The sequence below is a fragment of the Erithacus rubecula genome (assembly GCF_903797595.1).
Source record: "Erithacus rubecula genome assembly, chromosome: 3".
NCBI classification, from domain to species: Eukaryota; Metazoa; Chordata; class Aves; order Passeriformes; family Muscicapidae; genus Erithacus; species Erithacus rubecula.
The window spans coordinates 50,803,595-50,826,828 of record NC_136689.1 but is presented as its reverse complement, the minus strand read 5'-3'; the positions used below and the strand labels follow the sequence as shown (position 1 = coordinate 50,826,828).

The 23,234-nt window shown below is 42.3% G+C and overlaps 1 protein-coding gene across 2 annotated transcripts in view; it reads right to left on the bottom strand.

Moving 5' to 3' along the window:
* The window catches only part of EGFR (epidermal growth factor receptor), a 152,141-nt gene that overhangs the window by 31,394 nt on the left and 97,513 nt on the right, over positions 1–23,234 (bottom strand). For both annotated transcript variants that reach the window (XM_079301453.1, XM_079301454.1), the window contains exons 2-13: positions 14,060–14,211; positions 12,409–12,595; positions 11,666–11,800; positions 9,835–9,903; positions 7,450–7,568; positions 5,892–6,033; positions 5,096–5,212; positions 4,438–4,564; positions 4,266–4,339; positions 2,995–3,085; positions 2,052–2,251; positions 886–1,018 (exon numbers count right to left, since the gene is read on the bottom strand). In XM_079301453.1, coding sequence (XP_079157579.1) covers positions 886–1,018; positions 2,052–2,251; positions 2,995–3,085; positions 4,266–4,339; positions 4,438–4,564; positions 5,096–5,212; positions 5,892–6,033; positions 7,450–7,568; positions 9,835–9,903; positions 11,666–11,800; positions 12,409–12,595; positions 14,060–14,211 — 1,546 coding nt within the window. The remainder of the gene's footprint in view (positions 1–885; positions 1,019–2,051; positions 2,252–2,994; positions 3,086–4,265; positions 4,340–4,437; positions 4,565–5,095; positions 5,213–5,891; positions 6,034–7,449; positions 7,569–9,834; positions 9,904–11,665; positions 11,801–12,408; positions 12,596–14,059; positions 14,212–23,234) is intronic.

Genomic DNA, 23,234 nt, shown 5'->3' with positions numbered 1-23,234 from the left:
TTAATAGCAATAAAGCTGTTCCACTTCAAGTAATGGTGTCATTAATTAAACTAAATCTACCCATCATTTGAAAAAAAAATGCCCCAATCTGCCCTTCAGGTTATAAGAGCTGCTAGAGGGAATTCACTTTAAAAAATAGACAGCTGCTAAACTGCAAGCCACTAGAGAAATACAAACATCAGAGGCATTAGCACCCTGACAAGTACTTGCTTAATACTCAGGAGGTTTAAAAGTCAAGCTTTGTAATTTTGCTGCTAGACATGACTTTTCCACCTACATCACCTGTTGAATTGACACACAAGGCAGCAATATTTTTTCCGTGTTCTGAGTGAGGCTGAGGCAATAATTTTGCCTGAAATAGCTGCTCTCAGCGATTTTTGGATGAAAGTTCATTCTCCTTTGACTGCAACTTTGTGAACTGCAAGAACAAGCTGCTCATCTGAAGAAATATAAGAGGAAAGAAGTCTACCAAGGAGTGAAGCCCTGGCTCTGGGGATGATTGAGCTCCCAGAGACTCCAAATGGCACTGGCTCTCACCCAGTGTACTTGACATGACTGTCACAGCTTGGCCTTTAAACTCCTTTCTCTCTTATGGGAAGGAAGCCTAAGGCTTAGCCTCCTTGGGCCTCCAGATAGCCTCTTTGTGGGCTTAAGAGGATGTTTTCTTAGCAATCACCATGTCAGGAGCAAAGTCCTAAGCAATACTGAATGGGAAGGAGAGGTACCTTAGCTAGGTACTGTGTTCACACAACATCTCTGCAAAGCTGGGGAAATCCCACGCAACCACAAACCCAGTTTCTTGCTTTCTTTCTATGTACAACACATTTTAAAAACCAAAACCCCCACACCATTACCAAAACCTAAAGCACCCCTGAGACACCTTACCCTTGCAAGATGTTGCACTGTTTCACACATTCCTTCTGACGATCAAAAAACCTGCAGGAGAAGCAGTGGAAGGGCCCTGGGCCCCAGCAGCCTACGTCTGAGCACAGGGGGTCACAAACATGCTTGGCAGCAGCTGAGACAGAAAGAGGGACAAGAAAAGACATGAATGTCAAGGCAAGAGAGGGGTCAAACTCTCCACTCCCACTCCATATGACCAACTGGTTCCCAACTTGTTCCAAGACAAATATGAATGATTCTGGTAGAGTAGAAGAAGAGTAATCCTTCTCCTCTAAATCCCAAAGCCTAAAATTGAGTGAATTCTGGCCATTCTAAATGAGAATGATCTCCTCTGTGACACTTTAACAGATGTATAATAAAGTTAAGTCAGGCTGAGGGAAGAGGGGTTGTCTACTCTGGGGAAGAGACAGCTCTGGAGAAACACTGGGGCTTTTTTGTACTTGAAGGGCACTTATAATAACTTTTTAATAAGGCATGTAGTGATGGAACAAGGGGAAATGCTTTCAAACTGAAAAACTAGATAGATTTATGGATATAATGAAGACAATGTGTGGTGAGACACTGGCATGAGTTGCATAGGGAATTGGTGGATGCCTAATCCCTCTAAATTCAAGGTCAGATTGGATGGGGCTCTGAGCAACCTGATCTAGTGAGAGACATCACAGTCCCCAGCAGGAAGGTTGGCCTACCTGACCTTTAAAGGTCCCTTCTCACCCAGACGGTTCTATCATATTTCTATGACAAATTTCTAAAATACAACAAATCCATATTCCTCAGAAAGAAATAATTAGATTTTTGCCCAGGGACTACTGCAGTTAATAACAGTATGGTTGAACACCAGCTTTGACCTTGTGAAAAAAGACCAGTGTTAGGAGTTAGCTTTAGTGTCCTTCAACTGATGCGGCTTCACTATGTACAAAGTATGAAGAAGCTCCTGACTTGCTGAACACTATAAAGTTCACATTTTGGTGGGAAGAAAAAAAAATCCCACTCTTCCCTCACCACTTTTATTAAGGCAGTATCACTGATGAATTTTGTAGCTAGAGGAACATGAAGAAAAAAGCCTTTCTTGAATCATGACAATGCAAGCTTACTCTTGAATTTCAGCATGAGCTTTGATGGTGAGTAGGAATGCAGCACTCACTTACCACACTCATTTTTATCTCTATTCTGTAAAATCTTTGTTTTCTGGCTCTCAGTTGCAAACAGGCTGTGCCAGTCCATGGTGTCAGCATAGCAGAGGTTCTTGTTCCTCATAATGGCAACATCTCCATCACTTATTTCCTTGAGGGAGCGCAGCCCTAGGGACTGTATTTTCAAGTTAACAACAGCAAGGGAATACTGGCCACTAAAATGGAGATGGAAAAATAGAAAAAACATGCAAGAAAGGTAATTAGCAAGCAGGATTTACTCAGCATGTTTTTCTTCTGTCAAATGCATCCTGCTGTGAACTGCATTTTCTTCAAGCAAGATTCTGCTCAGCCCTCTAAACTTAATGCCTTGTCCATGACATGCTTATTATGTAACAACCGTAATACTCACATCTGGTTTTGCAAGGGATTTTTAAGCTAAAACTGTCAGGACACATATGGTCTGACAAGTAAATGATGTGAAACAATGGTTCCAGGTAAAACAGCTATTATTTGTGCTTGTCCACCAAGTCATTCTTCCTCTTGGGGCAAGCCAGGAGGGCACTGGAAGCATTGCTGATGTCTGCACTGCTTGTCAGCCTCCATTCACGACTGCCCAGCTACCTCAAATCCCACAGTGTGTCTGATGGCATTGTGACTCCCCCAGACTGTAAAGAGCACTTTGTGTCCTGTCTGTGCTTCCAGGTTTGGTGGGAGACTCTGGTCCTGAAAACAGGCTCAGGGCAGACCTCCATACATGGCACAGAGCTGAGCGTCTTTACTCCCAGGGCATGTTATTTGTGCTACAGAGGTGGTGCTCTACTCCTTGCAGAGTTTGCCCCATTTTGCATCAGTTTTGAGACACCTGAGTCTCACACTGGTTGCAACCTTGGTGTGCTCAGACAAGAGCAGCTCAAAACAGGGCTTCTCTTAGCATGGCTGTGGCACATGATTTACTTACTGTTGCTTTGTTCTGCCTCGTATAATCTCCAGATTTTCAAAAGCGTAGAGATCAGTAGCATTCTCAGGCCAGGCTTGAATCAACAAAAATCCTGAAAGAGAAAAAGAAGATTAAAAAAATGATTATAATGGAAATAAACTCACTGTTAGTACTGGCAGCAGAACCTTCTCCTGTAGCAAATCCTGCACCAGGAGAAGGCACTTGTACTTTCCCTGTGCTTATCTGAAGGATCTCAAAGTCTAACATGACATTTTAGGGAGCAAGGAGATATTTTTAAGCACTGTTTTATAAACAGTTTACTTCCTAGCCCACCATGAGGGCTTAGGAGCATAAGAAGCATGTCGAGCTGCACATCCTGCCACACCGAGTCACCAGCAAAAATGGCTCTTGCCAGTAGATACCCTGGCTGAGAGGCTGCAGACTCTGGATCTGTGGGAGAAAGGCAGCACTCCACCCCATTTTTCAGCCGACCTCAGGGAAGAGGAAAACTTAAAAGCGGGAACAGAGCAGAATAGTTACTTGTAGTGGATTTTCTGAGGCCAGCAGAATTCCCACTCAGCTGAGGTGTTTGGGAGGAAGGGGAGAATTTGGAAAATTGCAGGCTGCTGTATGAAGCTCTGCAGTTAGTCAGAAGGGAACCCTGAAGGGAACCACACAGGTGAGAAAGAAAAGGAGAACTGGAGTGGTGTCTGTAGACCCCACCCCAATGCTACATTAATTTCATAATGGGCTGAAAACAATTACTTTTAATTGATACTTGGTGCAAGACAGTGGTTGAGTGCTCTTGCTGGCTGCTTTGTGCTCATGGAGACACATTCACCCCAAGGAAGAGCCCTTCAGTCTGGAGAGGGTGTCTCCATAGGGATGACGCAAGCCACTGAGCACGCTTCCCCAAGGAGCTTCTGAAAGGTTTTCCACAAATAGAAACACACTTGGCTTTTTTTAGCTGGAGTGGCACGCCTCTGCATCACCACATGCTTCTTGGGTGGCTGAGGATCTCCACTGCTTTTACTCTTCTCTAGGGCTGACAGCTCAGCAGAAGGGATGTTCTGGCCAAACCACACACCTTGGATGGAAGACCAAGTATGGGTTATGTGGGCGTAATGCTGGCAAGGTGCTGCTGACCACCTCGGTTAAGAGTGACCCTTGTTAAGCTCCGAGACAAGAAACACTTTGCATGCACTTCTCTTCATGTGCTTAAAAAATTTCCCTCCTCCCCATTTGTGTTTTTGGTAGTAAGAAAAACACCTCAGCTTAAATTCACTGCAAACCTGATATTTCTTTGACTGTTTTGAAGACATCCAACTTCTTGGGATCCAAAGGTAGGGTCTTCGTAAAGGCATCACTGAAACAAACAGAATGAGAAAGTGGGAAAAGAGCAGCTTAGTCTGGATTTCCCCTAGCCCTTTTCTTTCAAGGCTTGATGGCCAGTAGATAACTCACCCTAGAAATGCAACTGGGAGAATGCTGACATCCCCATTGATCTTGGTACAGTTTTTGAAGGAGTCGATATTTGTGGCATTTATGGAGAGAATCCCTTTAAGTTCACCTATTCCAATGCCATTGCACACTGTTAAAGAAGAGAGACAAAAGTTAGGGGGGAAAAAAGTGAAGCCTGGTCACATGGCAGGGTAGAAACATGGAGGTGCCCCAAGCTCAGAAAGAATTCCCCTATGATCAAACCTGCCACTCCAAGATGAGTTTCATAGATCTTTTGCCTGTTTTTGTTTTTCAGAAAGTGCCACAGGATAACTGCTTCCTGCTAGCCCGGCTGTGCAGCTCTGGGTCTGAGCATCTCTGCACACAGGCCCTGGCACACTCCCTTCTCACTTTGTCCCATTTCTGTTCCCTTTGATGAGACACTGGGAAGCACAAATGGAGGAGAAGGCTGCTGTGCAAAAAAAAAAAAAGTGGTGTATACCATCTGGAGGGCCTGCTCCACAGCCATGCTTCCTAATCAAATCACCAGTCAGATCTCCTAACTATCACTGAATCTGACTTATATTGAATTTGCATTTAACTACGATCAGAATTCCCTGCACTTCCTAGCAAGATCTCTATCATCTCAAAACCTTACTGGTTTATTCCATGCTTTTTATACCTTTGCTGCATAGCCCATCACACTTTTTACACTTTCGAACACCATTTTCTTCCACTTCGTAAGTATCAGCGTTGCACGAGCGAACGCAGGAGCCGTGGTCTGTCACCACATAGTTGTCTGGAAAAAAAAGCATACATAGGTGACTTAAATACAAGAGGGATACTTTGAGGACCAGACAAGCACTTCAAAACCTGTAACAAAAAGGGGGTTTGAGTTTTTGGCACACTTGGGAAAGCACAGCCATTAAACTATGAACATCACAAACATAATCTGAAAGTAGATGAACATACAGTGCTACCACCATTTTAAAGAAGCAGAATGGTCACAGAAGGATAAAACAATATTTAAGTCTTGACAGTTTAAATAAATACAGAAACGGAACAGCAAGAAAGGAAAAGCAAGCATCTGTAGAGGAAACAATGATCCCAGGCCTTGAGACAGAGTGTTAAAATCAATTGCTTTTTAACAGTCCTAATTAAGAACCTGTTAATAATGCTTTGGTAATCCACAGCATTGATCCCATATAGCTATTGTTTTAATGGTTTTAAAAGATGCCTTTCTCTTCACGAAGAGAAAAATTGTCAGAAGTCAAAATACAGAGATTAAAAATCAGGCAAAGTGATGGATGCAGACTGTTTGAAGAGGCTCACTTTGTCACTGGTTCTCAGTTCCCACAGAAGCTGAAGAGAACAAGTGCTCTTTTATCTGCACACAACACAGAGGGATGACATGGGATCCTTCCCCCTTTTCTCCAGCTTCCCACCTCCTCTGGGGCTGCAACCTGAAATGAACTTACGTGGACATTCCTTCACACAAGTGGCTCCAAAGCTGTATTTTCCTTCAGGGTTCACATCCATCTGGTAAGTGGTGGGGTTGTACAGGACCAATGGGGGACACGTATCCTTGCACGTAGCGTCATCCCGAAACTTGCGGCATGCCTGTCGTTGAACAACAGCACCCAATTAAAATGCCTTCTCCTTAAAAAGTGACAGTGATTTTACAGCAGTTCTTCAAAACACTCTGATGGCCTCATCTGCTTCCCTGCTTAGCTCTAATGGAAACCCCAAGCAGCTATCATCCAAGAGGACAGTCCCTCAGGCTTTGAAGTTGTAAGGTTGCTTCAGGCTGGGCAATGGAGTATAGTATTTTTTAAAAAAGAAACCAGGAGCTTTTCTTTTTCTGAACAAGGAACCTTGGCACTCTGGTGGAGAGTTGCTGGGATTCACGTGGGAACAAGAGCAAATCTGCATGCCTTAGACAGAAAAATTTTCCCTACAAGCAGCAACCAGATCAAGACAAACTGTACTTTTCTTGGCCAGTTTTTAATAACCTAAATCAAATCAAGTTCTTTCCTGCCAATTACTGACTTTTTTGGCTAAATATTAAACTCAAGCCATTATATTTGGCTGCAGGTAATGAACAATTTAGCAGGCATTTATGAAGGGCAAGTTGGTTCTTCCAATCTAAATCTGCATTAAATTAATCATGACTCTCTTTTTCCCTTTCTTCTCCCTTGGCTTTCCAGATGAGAGACAGTAACCGTCTTCTCTGTGAGCCAGTAAGGGGATCATAGCCATCTTAAACAGAAACCAGGAATAGAGGTAACAACAGTAAAACCCAGGTTGGACCATTTCTATGGAGATTCACTGAGATGTCACTTAATTCCAAATGAAGTGCAATGCAAACATGGGGAAGAGTTAAAACCAGAGCACACACCAAACCCCTGAAACTCTGGTGGAAAAGCAATGGGATCTTAATTCCCTAAAGAAGCACCATTTGGTTCTTCTCTTTTCACTGCCCCAGGGTTCCCCAAACACAGTGCTTTTGTGGCAAGTCAAAAGCAGAAAGAGAAACCTGGATTTCATGTGTGAAGTTAGGTAAAATGCAAAAAAAAATGAAGATCCATCATAATTTACTTCCTGTACAAGTTCCCACTTTAAGATTATTACTGGCTAGTGCTCAGGAGTATAAGCAAAGCTGTGCTGGCCTGGAAAACTGCTGCACCATGGGGGCAGCTCTGGGCCCGTGGACCTGCTCATGTGGGGAAGCTGCCTACAGCAAACACTTGGATGCTCTGCATCACTGTCACTGGGCAGTCAAAGGCGCTAACCCTGGTTTGGAACACACTAGGAAGGTCCATGGGCAGAGTCAGTAAAGACTAGCTAAGGGTGCTGTGAAGTTCATGTTATCTTCCCTCCCAACAAGCACCCATGCAGGGAAGCCCTGATCACCCTACAGGTCAGCATCTCTCAGGAGGCCTTTGGGGCTGAGGAAGGCTAGAGGACATGCAGGTGGAAGCCCTGCTGGCTGTGTCAGGGATTGAAGCCATGGTGGTGGCAGTGCAGCATCATTACCAGGCAGTCACTCTCCCGAGGGCCAGTGCACCCTGCAGCACACTGGTTGTGGCAGCAGTCGCTGGGCACCTTTCCTCTGCACCGACCAGAGCACTGCTGAGCACAGATGACTTTTGTTACTGGAAAATACAAGAAAAAAAATGAAAAACATCAGCTGTACTTTCTGCAATGAGGTCAAGAAATACAGAGAAAGGGTCTGGTGCAGGTTCTGTGCTAGATTTTCCTCATGGGACATTCTGTCCTCATTTAAGGCCAAAGTTTGGGAGGGGTGAGAGCGAGTGTGGGTGGTAGTAAGAAGGGCTCATGTTCAGCCTGTAATTATCTTGGCTCTTATGAGGTGCTAAGAACTCTGATCCCAGCCAGGAAATATGTCCTGCTTAGAAAGAACAACCCTGTTGCATCAATGCCTAGACCAAGTAAAACTCTGTGACAGTCATTGCATCTTATAGCTGGGCAATAGGGTAGAATCTGTCTCCATTTCACAGAGAAAATTTACTATTATTGGCTCTAACTTTGGGAAAAACAATGTGACAGAATTGCCAGGACTCTGTACTATAACTGGAAATTGTACATTGTTGGTGTGGTGCTGTAAAATGTCCCTTTAACACACTAAAATATTTCCAAAATTTGCAGAGATACAGGAGACTCACTCAACAAGTAGATTTTATATGTACATTGAATTATTTTTCTTTAATGTTCAAATCCTTGGCCAAACCTTATCTTCATTACACAACTCCCTCAGGGTTTGCACCAGTGCAAGAGCCCAAAAGAAGAACTGGCCCTGGTCCAGCTTTTTGCAGGGGAGCAAAAACAGTCTGCAACATTTTGTTCGGAGTTGGGAAAGCTTCTCCATTTGTATATCAAAGCAGAGAAAAGGATAATCATAACAATTTTTAAAACCCCCGCAAATTAATGGCTAGCATGTTTTTGTACCAGAGACCCAAATTAGGGTTGTTTGGTCTCTAAGAATTAAAAAACAAATTAGAGATCCATGGAACCTGGCATAAGGCGCCAGAAGAACCTGATGGCTACTCTGCTTCATACAGCACCCTGATAATTTCAGCTGTGTACTGTGCTAACTTTTATCAACATCACAGTGGGCACAAATGAGTTACAATATTATCAGGAATTCCTGTAAGCCTGAAAGCCATGGTTGTTAATTAACAAAAAATTATTTCCAAAAATAGCCAGCTATAGAGTATGTAACAGTGATTTTTTAAAATCATAAATTCTTTTTCCATTACACAGTTCTGTATCCAAACTGTATTATTTTATTTTTTCTTGTAGACCTATAAGCAAGACCGTATATTTTCAAAGAAGCAGATTATTTCCACAGTAAGCATTAACTTCCCTGATAGCAACTCCTCCACTCAACTAGAAACAGGGTAATAAATGGCACATTGTTCTACATGAACAGCATTTTGATACTTTTTTTTTCATAAGAATTAGCAGGGGAATAAAGCACCTCATCACTCTGATAACCATTGACTGGTGTTTCCTGCTGGAAACATATATTACATCAAACATTTTTATTTCACATAGAGTATCCCACATTAATTTCCAGGACAAAGAGATATATCCCCCAAACTTTCCCACATATGGAAATGTGGGATACATTTTCAATTGGCCAGACTCATAAAATGCCTGGAGAAGCGAGCAAGAGCTCGCTTATTTTATGCTTTCCTCAACCTCCTGATTCCAGCGAGGGTTTGTAAATGCAGGAAGCTTGCAGGGCTGAGACCTGATGTTTCGCAAGGTCCTGGGACAGCTGTGCAGCCTCAGCTGCAGGAACCAGCCCAGGAAGGGCTTTGTAAGCACAGCCACTGTCCACCCCGAGAGCCAAACTGCAGAGCCAGCTGACAAAAGCTGAAGCTTACACTAAATGAAGACAGGAAAGGTACATGCTTCTCTTTCCTCAAACTCTAACTCATACAAATTTGGATTAAAATTTGCAGGCAAAAAACTTAGGTTCAGGTGGGTATTTGCAATGGAAAACTGAATGTAAGATGTTGCTTCCATTTGCATTGTGTCTAGATCAGCAGTTTTTCCACTGAACTTTTCCTGAAACAAAACCCAGTGCATTTCCCCACTTTTTAAAGGACAAAAAAACCAAAAAAAACCAAAAAAAAAAAAAAAAAAAAAAAAAAAAAAAAAAAAAAAAAAAAGCAGTGAAACAAACTGACATGATGTTCCTTCTCAACCTTTACTTTAGGAAAAATAAACTGTTGTAAAATCTCAGGCACTTGTGAATGGATGTTTCTGCTGCTCTCTTAGCATCAGGGAAGCATCCTACCTGCAAAATTATGCTTAGTTTTTCAGTAGACAGAAATGTATTATGTATGTTTAGAGCACACAAGCTATTTCTTAGCTAATCTGCAGTCTTACATGTCTGGCAGTTTTGTTCTCCAGGGCCCCAGCAGTGGTCTTCTGTGCAGTTCTGATGGCATTTGGGACCTAAAACACAGAGAGTATAACACGTAAGAGAGAATATAATAGTCTGTAAACAAAGAAAACATCAATGTACCATGAACAACAGAAAACAATGACTTGAGATTTCTTTCCTGATAAACCAGGGTAGGAAGCATCTATATAACAGTGCTCAAAAAATCTGAGAGCTGAATTTGTTATCCTTTGTTCACCACTGCTTTCCTACGTGCAGTTCTCCACCTCCACACCTTTAAGCAAGAGAGGACAATACCCAGCCAGCCTAGCTTACGAAAGAGGCATATTTTTCCCAGGAACAGGAATCTCAGCTACTGCCCGGCTGGCCCTTTGGCTGGAATTTTCATGCAATGGCAAGTCACCACTGGCTTGAAGTCAGGCATGTGCCAGCTGCTCTCTACAGGCCACATGTAAATCAGTGTTTCTGAACAAGACAGTTCTAAAAAGAAAACAAATCCAACTGGATTCACAGGCAACTGCCAGCTCCTCTGACCACAAAATAATTTGACTTGTCTGCTTTGTGCCCTCCTCCCATCCTCTACCAAAACTGCTCCTTCTGTAGGGCCATGGCAGATGGACAATTGGTGGGCAGGATGGACAGACACCTTGCCTGACCTTGAGCGTTCAGTGCTGGGCTTTTTCCCCTTCCTCCCTCCTTGCTCTATTCTTTCTTCTTCTTTCTCTTAATGATAAGCAGGTCCCAGAGAAACAACTTATTTTAGAGTATGGGATCATTACTAAAGCCATAAAAGGCTGTTTTAGCAGATTAATGTGGAATTCACTATATTTAAAAGGCATTTCCTACTAGAGTGTTTCTTCCCACTAACAACATGTGACTTTCCTTCCCCCCATCAGCCATCAAATAGCTGAACAAGTGCCAATACTTGTCCAAGAGTTGATTGATTCGGTGTGGGACCAAAGAACTCTTTTTTTAAGTTGAAAAGCTAAAGGTTAACATTTCTGTGGTGCTCAGAGCCAAACTCTTGTACTGACATGTATAGTTTGCAACTCCTTGATTACGCCAGGGCACTGTAGAAAAATAAGTCAACACAGAAGTTGGCTATTAGCTCTCAGGCAATTATGCAACTGGAAGAAGATAAAGAAAATATGTTTTCCTGCCAATTTATAGTGCCAGAAATAAAATGCTCAGAAATGAAAATAAACCCTTCTTTCTGTGAAATGACTGGGGATTTTACAAGGAACTCATAAGACTGAAGGATTAGCTTGAGTCTGCTCTAAGCGTATGGTGTACAAACTTTTAAATATCCCTTCATCTCCCTGTTGATCTGAAGTGTCAGATTTATCTACCTGTTTACTATTACTTTTGCCAGGGTAATCTGTGCAGCCCAAAACAAGAGAATTTTACAGCATTCAACTTGGGCCTTAGCTGTAAAAAGGCTTCAAGTAACTCCATGAAACTCCACATATGGTTTTCCTAAACCAGAGCCTGACATTGTAAACAGAAGATTGCTGGAAAGCAAATGAATGCATACTTTTTCTGAGCTGTCTTTTTGAGCTGAGCACATATGCAGGGTACTGTCTTAAACCAAGAGGAACATTCCAAGAACTTTGCTGAGCTAAGGACCTAATCATCATGCAAAAATTCTATCTTGGGCCAGTGGTGCAGAAATGAAAGCACTTCTATTGGAACAGGACTTGGTGGCCTTCATCAGAAATTGTTGGACTAGGAGCCCACTGCATGAATGATGGCATGTCTGTTTCACTCTCTGAAATGGAGGGGGACACATAGCACTTTTGGTAAGTTAATACTCACAAGAAGACAGGTTGCTCGCAAATTCAAGCACTGTAGGAGGCTTCTTGTTTGTGTCAATGATGTCATTCCAAAGAACAGTATCCATGTTGCACAGTTTGGGGTTGTTGCTGATTTTAACACCTCCATTGAGAATTTCTGTTACAGAAACAAAAAAAAAATTGCCAAGTGAAGCAAATCCCTAATTTGCCCCAGACATCCCCAAAGTATCTCTGATCTAAAGAAAGAGAAATAAATTATATCTTTCTCCACCTCAGTCACATGATACTGACAAAAGGAGCAATGTGCAGAGCAGCACAACTCCTGATGGGGTAACCAACACCAGGAACAGACTGACAGATTCTGGAAAGTCAGCTTTTCTCAGATGCCAAAAAGGATGCCACTATATGTAGTGTTCTGCCTGGTGCCATCTCAAGGGCCCACAGTACTCAGCAGAGTAGGACTGTTGGTGTGCACAGGCAGAGACCATGTGAGACACACATATTACCAGATCCCAGAGTGATGTAACAAAAAATATTGATATATATGCCCTGAAATCAAATAATACAGAATAACAAATGCATGCTTCTTTTGCAGAAGACTGGCTAGCTGGAAAGCAATTTAAAAATGACATTCAGATCCTTGCTTTTAAAGTGGGCTTTGATGGCAGATGACTCTGAGAGGCAATCTCCAATAGATCTTGACACCAATAAGCTGAGAGCTGGAGGTGGCTTTAGAGGTGCCTCCACCTGCTGTCCTTGTCTCACCTGAAAGCCTCTTCATTGGCAGCTGTCGGAGCCCCTGGGTTTTATTCATGTGGTAGTTGGATAAAACTGCCAGGGCGTAAGAGTTGTCATAGAGCACATTGCCTCGGATGATCTGGAGGTTTTCGAGGGGAATGACATCCACCATGTTGAGTGCGATGAGCACGTAGCCTGCAACCTCCTGTATTGACTAAGAGGACACAAGAAACAAAATGCTTCATCTATCTTCAATAACTGCTTTCCTCCTCCCACTCCTCCCATCCACCATATTTCAATTTTAAGGAGTGACAGACCATTTAATCTCATTAAAAATAAATAAATCTAAGAAGAAAAAAGGACTATGTGAAAAACCTTGGTGGTTAAGCATATATAAATTCACCCTTTCAGGAGCTACCAGGGTGTCATTCCACAGGTCCAGCATACCCCTGTTCTGTCCCCAAGTAAGGGAAAGTGGAGCTGACTAGGGGAGGCAGGGGAAAAGGGCAAGAATGCATGAATGATAACTAAATGTGATGCTTCCCAAAAATACTTACCTGGCCTTCAACAACTGACAGCACACACAACTGACTACCACCTGATACAGACTCTTACATTGTCTCTTCTGCGCTCATCAGAGGGGAAGACTAGGCAACCTTCTTTTTAAATAGTATATATCTTTACAGGACAAAAAGACAAAAGTGTTCCTTCATGTGGGTTAATTCCTGTCTTGCACTGTGAAATGTATGCATTTCTATCCCCTACAAAAATCACAAGTAAAAATCCTTCAGGCTACTACTTAGGATATTTTCCTTTTCTGTGAAGACTACCAGTAAATTTTCAAGAGACTTGTTACCTTCCTTGGAACCCTGAGCTCCATGATAGGTTGTGTTTGGAAAAGAAGAATGGCAATACCATCATATTTCTAACCTATATATTCAAACCATAGATTTTTTGATCTTGCTTGTTACTTGCTGGTAGAGAACCTGGAGGTCTCCATGTCAGCCATGGCTCCTCCCCATTCCATAGCTGCATTTTAACATCCATCCTCCTGTTCACTCACTCCTCAGCTTGCCTTAATTTGCCCATGAACTTGTGCACAAAACAAATGCTGAGATGGGAGTAGCCCATGTGTCAATCACAGGGGATTATCTTGAAGATCACTCCAAGAATCCATGTGGGAAGTTATTGCACAGGACTTGCCTGCCTGCTGAGGGTGTGAGCACTTCAGGCTGGAGAGGCACTCACCACCATGGCAGAGGAAGGGATCACAGTTTGGAGGGCAGGGAAAAGGCCTCCACACTTCAAAATCTGCCACTCATTTTGTGCTTTGCTTTGCCCCACAGCACCACAAAACCTTTTGCTCTCTGAGAAGTGTGGTAACAGGTAAGGATGAAATTCTAATTATACATAATAAGAAACCCATCTGCATGGCACCCAGCACAGGCTGGCAAGTGCTTGAAAAACTATTTCTCAAAGTTCCTGATTTGTATAGCACTGTTGAGTGCATTCTGCAGCCTACAGATATGCTTAGACTGTAGGCTGTGATTCCTCTGACATGAACTAGCTGTGTTTTTTGGATCACCACAGAATTTCATGAGCAGTTGAACCTTTGCACTTTAAAGATGAAGTAGGATTTGTTGTAGCAGAGAAGGCTCCATTGGCCATGAACACTAACCTTCAAGAAAGAGAGGTCACGATTGTGCTCCACATATGTAATCTCCAGGTTGCTGAGTACCACCTCACAATTGTTGTACATCCTCTGCAGGCTGGTGAAATGGTCTTCCACATGTCCCAATTGGGTCAGCTTGTTATTTGTCCCTTGACAAACTGTGAAGGAAAGGAGAAGGCTCCATGAAGGAAAGGAAGAACAACTACAGGGCAAAAACTTGTTGCTCACTTATCTTTAAAAGCACCACAGTAAGTTAAGCATCAGCTTCATAAGAAACAAGAACATTATCTATCATGACTGTAATGGCAATAGTGTAGGAAGTATGCAGTATTTCCCAGGGACAGAGGTGTACCAGAATTTAGAGCTGGAATAACCCTTCATCACTTTCCGTTCTAGAAAAGCTTCAATACGAGGCTTTTGTACATAGGTAGCACAAACTTTTTCTGTATCACAGATATAACTCAGTTCCTGAGGAGAGGACATTGACAGAGTTTCACTGAACGCTGCTGAAACTGGCATGCTGCCAGGTACCTCCAAAGGTGATTTCCCTGAGGATCTATTTTACATTACTTTTAGGGGCATTGGGTCTCCTTGTAAGCTCAGAGGGAAGAAGGGGGACTTCCTGAAGGACCCTTTATGCTGCAAATTTGGGTTTTAAGGTCTAACTGAACCTTCAGGGCATCTCTTGCCATTCTAACATTTTGGGAGTATGACAGATTCAGGAGATTTTCTGGCATATTCATCTTTGGCACTCAAATCCACCTCTGCCTGGTGGGAAAGGAAGAGGTGTCACAGAGCACCACTGAGATTCCAAATACTTATAACAGCGTGATGGAAAAATTAATCCCCTCATGAAATTATATTACTCTGCTTTATTAAATCTAGAGGAACTGAAAAAAGTTATCACCATTGTATTTGATTGCAATGAATGAGCAAAATGCAAAATTGCTCACCAGACACAACTCTCAAAAATTCTCTACTCATACCGTCATTCCCTGGGCTATCCTTATAGGGGTCAAATGAACACATCTCTCAGTTATGCTAACACAGAGCAAAGGACAATGATATTGATGACAATGTGATAAAAAACTTTGCAACCCCTTCCAGGGGTTCAGCTCTGCTTTGCTCTTCAGTGGGAGCAAATTGAGGCTGTTATCTCATGCTTTGTACAATTCAACCCCAACCTGACTGCACAGCTCTCCATAACCTATCGAAAGAACTGTATTCTTTTAACATAGATAAATGACTACATTAAACATTACTTCTGTAGAGCCATAATTCACTGAAGCACCAATCACAAAATGGGGGGCTGCAAAGCAAATAACAAAGACTCTTGACAAAGCTGAAAACATGTTTCAGTTCTAGTAACAAAAGGCAACACCTGTTGAAGATTTTCCGAACAACCGATGTATTAGTAGGAAAAACAACGTAATGACAGTGATAAAAACACACTTACCAATCATCAAAACTATTCACTGAACATGTGGTACTTCTCAGTACAATCATCAGCATTAGGAGTTACAGTGATAACAGATTAAATACTCTGGACCATGTTTAAAGCAAGGCTGTTCACTCACATTCCTCAGTTATTTCTCATTGTACATCTAGATAAACATTATAGTGTTTGCAATCAGAGCAGCAACTGCTGGTGAATGGAAACACTGTGATGGGCTGGGAGTACATAATCTAAGCTGCTTGACCCTTTTTATATATTTTGAATTTCTGAATTTCTTAACATTTGCTTTAGAAATTCTCAGTGGGATTTTCTGTTTCAGCGTCTGTTCCCGTTTCAAACTTAAATGCTGCGTTGTGTTCATACTTCGAATCTGTATTTGCTGTCTGCTTCAAGTACAAGGACCACAATTATCATAGAGTCATGGGTAGGTTTTTATTCTGTGGAGTGGTCACATTTTAAAAGATAGAAATACTGTCATATGGCTAGTCTGCTCTGAAAAATGTGTTGTTGTTGGGCTCAGGGGTGAAGAGTCTTTGAGCTTACTGAAAAAGTCAAAGAGTCAACCCAGAGGGCATCTTGAATATTAAGCAATGTTATCCTACAACCAAGGAAAAACCAGTAATAACAGATTCTCAGTCTGTTCAAAACCTCAGCTTAGATGCTCAGTTTAGGCATCTCATATCTGATCTTTAGAACAGTGTGATTCTGGAAAGCACTCCAGCACAGTGCAGGAGCAGGTGCAGTTTAGACTGCTCATAGAAATAAAAATTTCTAAGTCATCCTGCTGTGGTCCTCAGGGTCCACAAATGACCTGATGCACTTGTTGCATCTCTGAGGTTACCAGCCAAGATCTTCCCTGATACTCAGACAGGCCCAATGCAAAAGCTGCAGTATTTATGCTACACCTGAAGTAAAGATGGCTGGAAGGAGGAGCTTTCTCTGGTGGAATCCTTCTGGCCACCTATGCCCTTGATTGACTCTATGCCACTTGGCACCAGTCAGATCACACCAGAAAACAGCCCAGCTTGATGAAACAACCCCTAAAACAAACTGCGCTCATTTGAATGCACTTCTCTTGGGATCAGACAAGTGTTGGAGCTCTGAACTTGGGTCAGCTGTCTTGAGAAAGACAGACTTTTTCACTTCATACTAGGTCAAGGCTGAGGCAGCACTTGGCGGGCATGGTTACTCTTACACTTCTCCCTCTCCTATGGGACCTCTCAGGGAACCATGCCAAAGAGTTGATCAAAGCTACAAATAATATAGCACAATAAATAAATAAATAAATGGACAGAGGGTATTTTTGGCTCAGGAAAGCTTGTTGATTTGGTTCAGCATGCTGCTCCATGCATTGGAAACAGCTCAGAGGACAGCAAGGAAGGAGAAGCAAATAGTTAAGAGAAGGAGCTTCCCTGTTTGTGAAGCTGCCAAAGGAAACACAGACATAACAACCTCTGAAAAGGCTTCATCTTGGTCCCCCAGGACCTACATTTTACCCCTGTACTGTGAGCAGAGAGCCCTTTGATGGCTCTCAACCAAAGATGTCTTAAGCTACATGCAAAGGCACTGGTCCCCTCATCACACCCTACATCCAGTAACCTGTATTGTTAGATAGGATGTTAGTTATGATGTGGAGAGTGGAAGAAAAAGGGCTACTTCTGATAAGAAATCAACAGTATGTGGCTGTCAGAGTATCAGTCAGAACACCAGAGTGGAGCTCTCTCCCTCATGCACAAATTTTTGTTTGTGCAAAGAGATGTAAGGGATCTACGTCTACCCACAAAATGAAGCTCATCACACTAGTATTTACCAAATGAGAACCCGGGTCATAAGCAGTATATGCTGAGCAAATAAAACCCAAATCAAACAAAACAAAGTAAATCCCTGCAGCAGTGTGACTGAACTTAGGCAAAGGTGCAGAATAATTTTCCATCTGGAACATTTGAAAAGAAAAGAAAATGCCCTGCTTGTGTCTGATGAATAGCATCATTCCTGCAATTTCTTTGCTTATGGAAACTGTGTCCTAACAAGATACATGCCATAATTATTTGTATATAATATCACAGTGTGAATGCCACTCTGGCCAGAGGCTGAAGCACAGACAATGAAGTGCTCACGTTGCTCTGCAGAGTTTTAAGTGGGATGTGCATGCTTGAGTGGATGGAATTTATTATGATATAACCTCTACTGAACTCAACTTATTTGCCCACTAAAGGACAGATTCTGATGCCACATGCAACACATTCATTTTGTAATTGTGTTTCAATGTGTAGCAAAGCCAGCACTGTCCAGGTCTGGGAGACAGTGGTGGACATGGATACTTGCATGGATACTGCTGAAGGTTATGGTAGCATGTACCACATCATATCTGCTCTTACACATTTACACTTACACATTTTAGCTAAAAAGAGAGCAAAACACTCAGGGTGAGAACATCCTTGACCAGTAGAAAAGCCAGGATCCAGAACTGAACTTCAGGGCATGGGCTGGTCCCTCAAAGAGGAAAGCTTTGCTTTTATCTGTGACGTTACTATAATGAAAACACAGCCGGTCTGGAAAGTTTTGACACAGAGGGCACGTCCCAAGAGCTGCTGTCTGTGGCAGTGCTGAGAGAAGGGCTGTGTGCTGGAAGTGCAGGCTTCTCCTAGCCCAGCCAGAGCAATCTCCTGGACCCTCAGTGTCCCAGCCACCACTCCTGTGACATGGGGGCAACCCAGAACTCTGCAGGGCAGCATCATGGGATTACAACCATGAAGCATTTAAATTCTATGTGATATAGATTTTAGCCCTTATGCTGCAATTCCTAAATGCCAAAGTGATGTTGATCTTGAATCAGTAGCACCATTACCTCAACAGACAGCCTAACGAAAATTTAGATATTGCTGAAATGACCCAAATGTCAGGTGCTGTATAAGGCAGCAGCAACCAAAGAGCACAGGAAAGAGGCATGCTATACAAATAAATGGAAACTTGTTGAATTTAGTGCTTATGAAAAGTGCAGGGTTGGCTGTCTTGGCTACCAAAACCTTCTGTTTTCCACAGACATGCTTGTTCCTCCTCTTCTCTGCCTCAAACTTGGATTTACAGGAGTATTTCTAGATGATACAAGCTTATCCACCCTCTGAAACCATTTTCTCCTTGGCCACTTTTTTCTTGTGCAGCCTGAAGCAATAACAGGAAGCCAAAGCACTTCCTAAATTACTTTTTCCCCAAGTGATGGTAGGGAGACAGAGGGCATCCATACAGCTGTAATACTAAGTGACAATATTTTCCCAAATCCATGCTAACTCAGATTAAACAAAGTGGTCCCTGCAGCAATTGCACTGATCCAAGTAAAATCTGTCTTCATCTTTTCCCCAGAAAATCTCTGATTACTAAGTTCCAAGCCTGTAATGCATATTTGCCCTGGACTTGAGAAAAACCTCAGAGATAATTTGGCTTTGAAGCCAAATTATCACTGATCCCCAAATGATCCTCTGTTTCTATCCATGCTTAGCCTGTGTTAGTCTCCCTGCAGCTCTGATAGACACATCAAAATAATAACTCACAAAGGCAATTTCAGAGATATACAAGTCCATTTCCGTGCTTCATATGTCACTTATAACTATATATGCCCTGGTAAATTTAGATACTTTTGCATGTTTTTTAGCTTTTTGCTGACAATAACACAAAACTTGTAGATAAGAGATATTTGTTTAATCTGACAGTGCATTTATAAACGTTCCTCTCTCCTCACTCATTACCAGTAATTTCACTTTTGATTGTTTTTAGGTACTGCAAGCAGTACCTTGCTGGGTGCTTAGTTGGAATACAAAGCTGCCTCTGAATGCCCAGGGAGATGATGCCACTGGGTGTGCTACCATCAGTGCTGCCCACACCTAATACACCTTCATCAGAGTGTGGGGGAAGAAACCTTTCAAGTGAACTAGAATAATAACTTTATAGGAAATATTGTTCAATTTGAGTCTGTATGAGCAATCACACCATCCCAACCCTTGCACCTCCATAATCTTCCCCTTTAGGAGGACCTTCATCAAATGGGCCCTCAGAAATTAAATGAAGATGCTTGCCATGCAAATATAAATATGTTCATCAGCTCTAAGGGCAGGTCTTTTATATCAGGTATTTTTGAAATCAGCTTCAAGGCATACTCTTACAGCTATCAAATGGATCCACATAACCTGCAGTAGAAACCAAAGCAAAGTGCAGCTTACTAGCTGTCAAATGACCAAAATAATGATATTTAAGCTTATAAAGAAGTACTAGAACAGACAGGACATTCCTCATCAACAATAACTTATTAGAAAGAGAAAGAACCATGCAATGCTTTCTCTAAAGAAAACAGGGTATGAAATATCAGAGGCTGGAGTAGAAAGTGACATTATGTTTTATGTAATAAATCACTTATATAGAAATATTTCTTATATTCACAAGTTCCTCAACTCTAGAGAGAGAAGGGATGGAGAAATTTCAGTATTTCTGGGTTGAGTGTGTTTAACTCAATGAGTAAGAATTTTAAGAGGGAGGAAAGTTCACGTGACACAAAAGGAAAACTAAATCTGCTCAAATATGCCATGGGAAGTTATGAAAAGGAAAGCTAGGAAGCAGGTGAGGAGTACCTACAGTGCTCACATGCTGGCACATGTTTTCCCATGAGAATAGTGTTTGCAAACCCATACAATGCCTAAAAAGTCCAGTTTCAGCTTAATGACGGCAACATTCGGGCACTGGAAAGTACCCGAATTCTTCTGCAGAAGATAATGATTTTTGCAAATATCCAAGTACTTTAATTTAAAACATTGTGAAAAACAACCTCATGTGGCTTTAGTAAGTTCTTGCTCAAATAGTGTGGTTTATAGTAATGCAGCTGCTGAGATTAATTCCAAATTTTACACACACTGGGACCAAAACAATGACAGAACTCTTAAAAATACTTAGATGGAAACTGTAATTGCAAAAATTAGCAAAACTAACACCCTAGCAGAGAAAAAGAACATGCCTTGAGGGAAAGCTTTCCCAGATAGTTTCTTATTTCTATTTACTTGACAAAAACAACTTTTCCAGATAAATGTAATTTTAGGCTTCTCTTCCTAACTCCAATTAGGAGTGCAGACCTGCCCTTCAATGTCAAAATTGCAAAGGATGGAGGCATCATGACAGATGGTCTGATTGCTGGTGTCTTTGCCTGAAAGAACAAATAATCACATACAAATCAACTTGCTCCTGGATGAAGACCTCACCAAAGTCACAGTATTTCTGACAACAAGGGATTCAACCTTATTAATTCCTCAGCATGCTTTTTTTTCCTTCCCCAATATAATTTACTAATATTTATATTTTTCTTCTTTGTTGCCATTATTTAATTCTGCATGTATGTTTATTAATCCTCCAGAGATTAAGGCCAGACCAGTATGTGCTGAAATCAGTCTTCCCACTGGCTCCAATGTGAACTGGATGGGGGATTAAGTTCTTCTCTTGCTGATGCTGATATAAATTTGGAGCAAGCACATGGACAGGATTGACTAGACCAGATTTAAGCTTTGCCCTCTGAATGTCTTAGGATAAAACTGTGGTTGATAGAGATATTTTCTGTAAATACTAGCATAATTTCAAAGAAACAGGAATTGTCACCTTGCAATTTTCTACATTTTGGGGAAAAGTTGATTTCCAAAGATGAGTAATAGATGGGAATTTGAAAAGAAAGTACTTCCATTGAGGTACTGAAAGAGAATCAGAATTTAGCTCAGTTTTCTTCACATGGTTTTGTTGGTGACCTCTAAGAAGACTTCAAATCACAGCTGAGGATTCCTGCAGATGACACAAGCATTGCTGGAGTTCTAAATAACAAAGAGGGACAGATGACCTGGACAGGCTGGTTTGTATAATTTAGGAAAATAAGCTCCCTGAACAGCATTACATGAACAAAGGCAAGGTGTTACATCAATGACTGCAGAACACACAGTACACAGAAAATGGGGTCCTGTGATGTAATTGTCCTCAAAAGGACTTGGGAATAATATAAGGTGACTAGAGTGAGAAAACAGGATCCACTGGGTCCATCAGTGGCAAAATGGTGAAGGAAGAGAGTCAGGCACTGGCATCAATCCCTGGTGGTGCCCTGGCACACCCCAAGGGTGCTGGCCTCTGCACTGGGGGGCTCTCCTCTCCCTGCAAAGCAGGGGCCACCTGGGGCAACTCCCACTCCCAGTGGCACCAGGATGCTCCCCTCAGGCTTCAGCCCTTCTCCAAGCTACATTTCAGCCCACGTCCCTGACACATGGCCAGCAACTAGTGCACTAGGATTTTGCCTTGACTTTGGCAGGTTATTTACTAAGAATGATATCTGGAAAGACAAGCTCCCCAAGATGTCCCCAGCAGCTGGGGTGCTGCTGTTGGGTTGTTTTTCCCACTCACACCCTCTGGAGAGGCTGCTACAAAGGTAACTAAGAGTTTGCATGGGGCTTTCTCCTTTGAGCTATTGCTCAGGGTTGAAAGACCAGGTCTACTGCAAGTACAATCACCAGTGAACTTAAATAATGAGTTGCTTCTGCAATCTGTTAGTGAGGAAAAACCAAGAATAAGGGAACCTCATATCTTTCAGTCACTATGCAAATATCCACACACATATATACACCAAGATAATGAATAGTTTATAAATATTAGACACAACACTTCATAAATCTTGTGCAGAAAGCCACAGAGGCACCTTCCCCCCGCTTTTAACCATATTTTTAGAAACTCAAGCCATACTGACTGTGTTATGTGAAGTCAGCATGAACTCTGAGGTCCCCCCATTAAGTTTTTCCATGTGAACCCAATGGAGCAGAGTGATGAGCTTGGCTCTACGAATATATCAATATCAGGATGGGCAAAGTGATGAGCTCATGCCCTATCTTAACATTTTTAGACTCACTGTTCCCTACATACAACAGAGTAACTGAAGCTGAATGCTATAGAGTGCAAAATGGGGCTCTTCAAGACAAATTGCCAACTGCAGCTTAGACACCCAAGTGGTGTACAGCACAGGGAAACACCACTGAGTGCTATGGAAAGGAATGAGACTTTGGGAACCATTGAGGAGGAAATTCAGGAGCGAGGGAAAGGCAGAGTTGGTATATTGGCTATGCTGGATGGAAGTTCTGCCATCCTTACTCTTATTCTGGGTCCTCCAAGAGGAAGCATTGCCCATGCCTGTGTTTCAGAACAGTGATCTTCATGGTGTGTGAAACCCACGTACTGACCAAAGTAAGTTTGTCTTGCACTGTACTGTGCATACCCCAACAAGATCATGCAAGGAGCAATAGACTCTGGTGTCAGTCCCAGCAGCTCTGTGCACTCTAGTGACTTGTTTCCCCCAAGGATGGGTCTATCAGATAGCACAGGCCCTGGCTAGAAGTCCATTAATGAAGTCCTCCCACCCTCCAGCTTCATTCACCTGCATAGCTGCTACAATAATTGCAAAAATCTGTGTGCGTCTGCTGGACAGAGCTCTGGAGTGTGGGGAGGACTGTCACACAGCTCCATTTATGTGAGGTTCAGGCCCTGGGAAGTGGCTCATAGAAATAAAATCGTTCTCCTGGCATCCATGGTGAAGTTTGTATTACTGTGTTGCTGCAAGTGGTGTAGAGCACAGCAGCAAGAATCCAAGAGACCTCCAACAATGGCATGGCTTACCAAGTCTTGAATCTGGTGGCACACATTTGGCAGAGCTGTGGCACCTCAAAT